General features: G+C 36.6%; 1 protein-coding gene across 1 annotated transcript in view; it reads left to right on the forward strand.

Moving 5' to 3' along the window:
• LOC113225523 (E3 ubiquitin-protein ligase MYCBP2) overlaps window positions 1-6,607 on the forward strand; it is a 98,975-nt gene that overhangs the window by 67,349 nt on the left and 25,019 nt on the right. Inside the window, exons 29-32 of the mRNA XM_026457848.1 lie at window positions 1,182-1,410; window positions 4,067-4,210; window positions 5,997-6,215; window positions 6,440-6,577. Of these exons, the coding sequence (XP_026313633.1) occupies window positions 1,182-1,410; window positions 4,067-4,210; window positions 5,997-6,215; window positions 6,440-6,577 (730 nt within the window). The remainder of the gene's footprint in view (window positions 1-1,181; window positions 1,411-4,066; window positions 4,211-5,996; window positions 6,216-6,439; window positions 6,578-6,607) is intronic.

Raw genomic sequence — 6,607 nt, forward strand, 5'->3', positions numbered from 1 at the left:
CCAATTTCATCAACATCACCATGGATTTAACTTGTGAAAATTTTCGAAGTATGATTTTCTACGACTGTAAGTGTAATTTACCAGCTCAGCGGAGCTTCGCTCGGCTTCAAACTGCTTTTGGCAATGAAGCACCATGCAAGACGACTATTTATAGCTGGTTTGCAGAATTCAAACGGTCGTGTGAATCTCAGTGACGAAATTCGTGATGGTCGCCCGTCCACTGCTGTGAACAACAAAAACATCGATGCTGTGCGCCGTATGATCAAAACAGACAGGCATATGACATACCATGAGATTCGAGCATCTTTAGGCATAGGCATGAGTCAAACACAATCAATACTACACAAACATTTGGATGTGAAAAAGCTGTGCTCTCGGTGGATCCCACACAATTTGACTGAGGCTCAAAAAACGGATCGCGTCACTTGGTGCAATGCAAAAATTTGGTGTGGGACACAGTAACAGGTGACGTAACATGGATTTATAGTTACGATCCTAAAACAAATCAGCAATCGAGCGTATGGGTCTTCCAGATGAGCCGAAACCAACCAAGGTGGCGCGCGTGCCAAGTGCCTCTAAACGAATGATTTCTTCTTTTTTTAATAAAACTAAACACGTGGCTACTGTTGCTTTGGAGAATCGTTGTACTGTGAATAGTGATTGGTACACGACTATTTGTTTACCGGAAGTTATTGACAAACTCCGTAAAAATAACCGTAAAAGCCGTATCATCTTGCACCACGATAATGCCAGTTCTCGTTGACCTTATGAGCCATCGCGCGTACAGTCCCGACCTGGCTCCTTGTGACTTTTATTTATTTCCAAAAATTAAGAACCAGTTACGCGGTCTACGATTTTCATCACCTGAAGAGGCTGTCGAAGAGTATGAAAAATATGTTTCAGAGATTATCACGGAGGAGTGGCATAAATGTTTTCAAAATTGGTTCATTCGTATGAAAAAGTGCATTAACGCTAACGGAGAATATTTTGAGAAACAATTAATTCATTTCTGACCATTTATAGTATTTTTTCTTATTAATTCCGGAAACTTTGCGCCACACGTATAATTTAAAATCAACTGATGCTATTCCAGTCATCCTTCAGTCGCGACGATATTTTTTGGCTGCTTTTCCTAGAATATTTACATTGTATTAAATAATACAATTTCTTTTTCTTTATAGGTGTGTGTCGACTGAGAGGCAATTTCTATCGGATTTCGTGGCGGGTGCCGAAAGCACTGCTGGAGGACGACTAGCACGATGGCTGGCTCCCACATCACGCGTGGAGCCGACCAACTGTGAACTGAAAGCCCCTGTAACACCTGCCCGACCAGCTGTGAAGATGACTCTACCCATCCTCGTGCGAGATCAATATGGGGAAAACGTTACTTCGCCTGCTCTCAGAGTTGAGGTAAATGATAAGTGACCACTTTTATTCCTTTAGACTGTGGCGCTAGTTTACTTTAGCATTAAAGTTCGCCAAACTTATTCAAGCTTTAAACTTTGTATAATTTCCATATGGAAACAGCTGAAGTCACCCAAAAGATATTAGAAAAAATGGGCAGCAAAATAAAATTGGTATACATTGTTTCAGAAATTAACTTACACTTTTGTTATGTCCGATTAATATATACATACAATGCTGGATGCTTTTTTCTATGTCATGGTGTACTGGTATATCAATGATTTACTCAAGAGATGTAATTCGTAGTTGCAACACACACACCACGTACAAATAGTTTATGAGTACGCTTTTTATAGAATATAAACGATCTTTACGTGTAATTGGCGAAATTGATGATCATTGACATACGAAGGCTTCGCGGCAAAACGAGATATCTAACTAACTATAGTGTACTTTTCGTGTTCTTTTCAATGGTGGAATCCAATAAACAGATTTATGAGTGTAACACAAAAATGGGTTTTGTTAAAAACCCGGTATTTTCACATCTTACGTGAAATTTTACAAAATAAAGCCTATAGGGCGAGTTGTCTGCAAATTTTTTTTTTAATGTAATAAGCCAATATCATTATTTATACCAGCCCGTTGCACCAAGTACCAAGTAGATCATTATTTATTGGATTTTAAGTGTGGTGTGTTTTCAATCCTTTTGATCTTTATACTATGAGGCAAAATCGGCTATTCATGTTAAATGGGTTTTAGCTTTAAGCGTCTCAACGAATTTTTTTAACAAAAATCAGATAATAGCAAATACTGGGTTTTACTTAATAAAATGTACAATATGAATCCTATTAAGTTGTGTGAATGGGTTTAGTTTTCCTAACGTTTTTGTAAAATAAATAACTTTTGTATAATTCGTATTAGGGTAAAATTCGATGTGTCTTTGGGTAATTTTCAGGTTAATTTTCGCTACCGCATTTCGGTGGCAATTATTATCATTTAAGTATTCGAGAATATTATCGTGAAATTTTAAATAATATTTCAGGAAACTACACTCGAATATTAAGTTTTTTTATATAATATCAAGTGACGGGACGAACATGTCGTGCGCCTGATGCTAAGCTACATGCCTGTCCATAACAGTTGCAGTGCCAATCAAAGTTTTAAATCGCAAAGATCTGAGGGGCACTGCCACTACGCCCATCACCCTGAGACACAAGTTGACAAGTCTCATGTGCCTGTAATTTCACCAGCACCGTCACCGTTCAAAACCGGTACCAATGAAATAGGTAAGGTGGCAATATTTCCGTGGACGAACTCTTTTACAAGTAGCTCTACTGCTACTAAAAAGTAATATTGCACGATAATATTCTAGAATATTTAAATAATAAAACTTACCACCGAAACTAGTTACAAAACTACTAATAATATACTTATACTAATAGTAATACAAATATAAAGGTAATACTTATACTATTCGTTCATTATGTTAGGTATCTAATAATTATATCTAATGTTTGTTATGCTGAAGGTTTATTATACACATTTAAATTTAGTCTTTTGTTGTTATACCGAGTGAAAATAGATTATTTGTTGTTATATCTGTTATTACATTACGCACTCGAGTTTGGTGTAATTTGTGGTTGTCTATGTGTGTATTCATGGCACCCACGATACAGGATGTTTCTAGTGCGGGGCTATGAGTGTGGACAAAAAAACTTAGTTTTAACTCGCCTCTTTTTGCGCCTATTTTTTTTAAAAGAGTGTCAAATTTGAAATGTTCGAAGTACATGTACTCTTGATATAGAATCAGTACCCATTCAAGGAAGTCAATATACTAGACTGCTATACGGAATTAATTAACGTAATTAAATGAGGCTATTACCGAATTGCTAAAGTAACATTTTTAGTGTCTAGTTATAGTGTAAAAATGTTAGTCATGTAATTTTCAATATCACACGGTCGGAACCTTGGCCTTATGTGAATGAAGTTATTACTACAATGTTCATTGTTTAAATGAATGTATCACGAGAAGTTAGATCACGATACCACACACGTCCCGAGGTGATAGGACTCGTGTTAAATTACGGCTTGCAGATGACTGACGTAGATGTCGTCTGTCGTTTTATTAAACTATAGTTCTTAATTTGTTTTCAAGATGTTTCATGTTTTAAATGAAAGGATCACACGGAAAAACAGATTTGTGATGCAGCACAATTTGTCACTTTACTCATCCTGATTAGGAGATGACTTTGATATTTCAACTTGTCTCAGGTTGACGGGTACAGTGGCAGTGTCCATCAGATCTTTGCGATTTAAAGCTCTGAGTGACACTGCAACTGTTATGGACAGGCGTGACGCTTACCACCAGGGGCACGGTTTATTCATCCCGTTACTTAGTAACATAAAAAAAAAGTGAAAAATGGTTATCGCTGCCTATATCAAGTTGTGGTAAATAAGTGTAAGTCTTAAGTGCCTGTCATTCTGCTAGTTACCCTATACCCGGTAATATTTCGTAGTAGAAATAGGTAGAGCGATGGTATATCTACAGAAAATCCTACCACCACTAAATCCCGTTACGGGCAGCACCGGACCCACACCTGTTGCATTCCCTCAGGTGTCATTAGTCATCTGATGGATGATTGACTTGGTTTGGTTTTACTAGGTGGTGGTCCAAAGACTGGAAGAAGCTGGGTCGCGACAAAGCCGAGCGTCTCTTGCGGATGCGCGACGTGGCAGCATCCCTGATATGCCTTACCATCCCACTATGCGCGATACAATGTGCTTCCACGCTATCACCATGATGAAGGTTAGTATAAATGTATTAATTACTGTTCATGGATGGTTACAGGGTTACGTCTTGGTTTAGTAGTCGTTCTAGTCACCGTTCCTCTCACCCTTGATTTTGTGGCGCATTCAACTTAAAGGGCGCTTCGTATTATTCATTTAATATAACAATTTGAACACATAATTATATGTAGAGCAGAGAACAAAAAAGTAACGCGAATGGACATTCTCCCTCCCTTGATTTAGATACCGCACCACGCCCCGCACATTGCCGATCACATTGATTGAACGACAACAAGGCTGTCGGCGAGCTGTTTTCGCGCTAAGACGGCATTGATATTTGAATATAGCTTTCGTTCTTTGTATATTACTTATTTATATTTTATTAAGAAACTTGTACGTTAATATATAACATCATTGTACGTTACTATATAATGCCCGTGAATTGTGCTGTGTACGACTGTTTATCATCATCTAAACAGGATAAAGAGAGGAGTTTCTATCATTTTCCGAAAGATGAAAAATACTGATGTCTGTGATTCACTCAGTTATTGTTTTCTTCATTCATTTAGTGCAGAGTCATTTAAAATAAATATTACTTAGTGAATATACCTGATTATTAAGTAATGATAAACTTGGACACGTAATTTCAAATACCTTGGTTGCCTTATTTAAAAGTACCTGTTCAAAATACAACATTTTAAGTACTTTTAATATATTTTTAATATAAATCTTCAATATTATTCCAGTTAGTGAATTAATGAAAAATATACTACTATAACAATATAAATACGTAATGAACATGTGTAATTATTAGGATTCTATTACTAGAATTAGAGATAACAGATTAGCTTAAGAATTTTCGCCACCAATGTAATTGTAGGAGAAAGTGAGGGATAACTCTGCCACTTCACGCACACATTTGCGCGTGTGCAGATAGCGTCTTGCCGTGTTGTAGTAGTAGTAGGCAAATAACTTAGATCGTTGTATGGAGTGTCCGGGATGTGACTAGAGTAACCAGAAGAAACTACACACATCGGCACATTTAGGGGAACACTATTGAAATCCCCAAAAATGCAATGTTTTTTACAAAGTTTGGCTCATTATTTTACTTTTTCATTTTAGGTCTAATTTGAACATAAAAAATAGTCGATTGTCAGTTGTTTCATTAATTTGTTTTAATTTCCTACTAATACAGATTTTGAGTCCTTGTAAATTATGTGAGCTTTAGTTGAATTTTTATTTATTTGTTTCACTTTCTTTTAGTCAGTGTTAAATTGTTACAGTTTTTTGATTTCAACCCTTTTTTGTTTTTGCTTTTCAGCCTTTTTTGTTTTTTGCTTTGTCACAAAATCTCAAAAAACTATGTTAACATAATTGCTACTTTATGTTATATTCTTTATATATATATATAGAATAATACGTTGCTATTTTATATTCTCACTTCTTTTTTGTCTCGTTAAATACCGGTGTGTGTATTAATTCCTAGTTACGCCATTGCTGTTGAATAATATTAAGTTTTATTGAATATCATGATGTTTTTTTACTACTATGATATTAATTTATTTTTTGTGTAATTACTAGATTGTTATAATTATTAATATAAAGATCGAGCACAAAGGCAACTTCCTTTGACCTGTTAGGATTCGCTCCTGTATCAGTGCCAAACCAAGGCCACCGCGTGGTATTAATAATTATTTACGCGATAGTTTCAAGTTACTTAATACTTAAAAAACTTAACTTCCTTTTACAACTTCGCAATTTCTTTAATGTATATACATGTTTTATAAAATTTGTTTTAATTCCAGGCGTACCAAAACTATTCGTTCGAAGAGCTTCGTTTCGCAAGCGGACTATGGGGTGAATCTTGTCACGGTGCCAGTAGCCTTGTGTCGAGCGGTCGTGTACCAGCAGAGAGGCTTCCAGTACCTGCGCAACCAGATGGCTCTTACGTCGCCACTTGGACTCCTCGAGCTCCTGGAGCATATATCTTTAGATGTACTCTTGACGATCAGCCGGCTCCCCAGGTGAATTTGACTTCACTGGAACTTGACGGATAGCATGACCTAAAACATGTAGGATTCACAGTTCATATTAGGCGGGCTTCAGCACATCAACAACATATAATTTTTCAAAGTTCTTATATAGCTAAAGAAATATATTCGAAAAAATTGTTCACTAAAAAAAAAAATTTTAAATGATAGCTATGTGATAATAGTAATTGATGTTACAAATATTATTTTATTTACAGGAATTAACAATAGAAGTAGCGGAGCATGCAGAAGGACCATCAGACCGAGGAGTGCAAGCGGGAGGAGTGCTTCCCACTGCCGCACCGTCAAAGCTACGGCGGTTCGTAGGACGACACAGTGCAGGACTCCGCATCCGGGCCAGTCCTAGTCTGCAAGCTGAAGAGCTA

This window comes from Hyposmocoma kahamanoa, unplaced genomic scaffold (genome assembly GCF_003589595.1).
Source record: "Hyposmocoma kahamanoa isolate Upper Pololo Valley unplaced genomic scaffold, ASM358959v1 100021, whole genome shotgun sequence".
Taxonomy (NCBI): Eukaryota; Metazoa; Arthropoda; class Insecta; order Lepidoptera; family Cosmopterigidae; genus Hyposmocoma; species Hyposmocoma kahamanoa.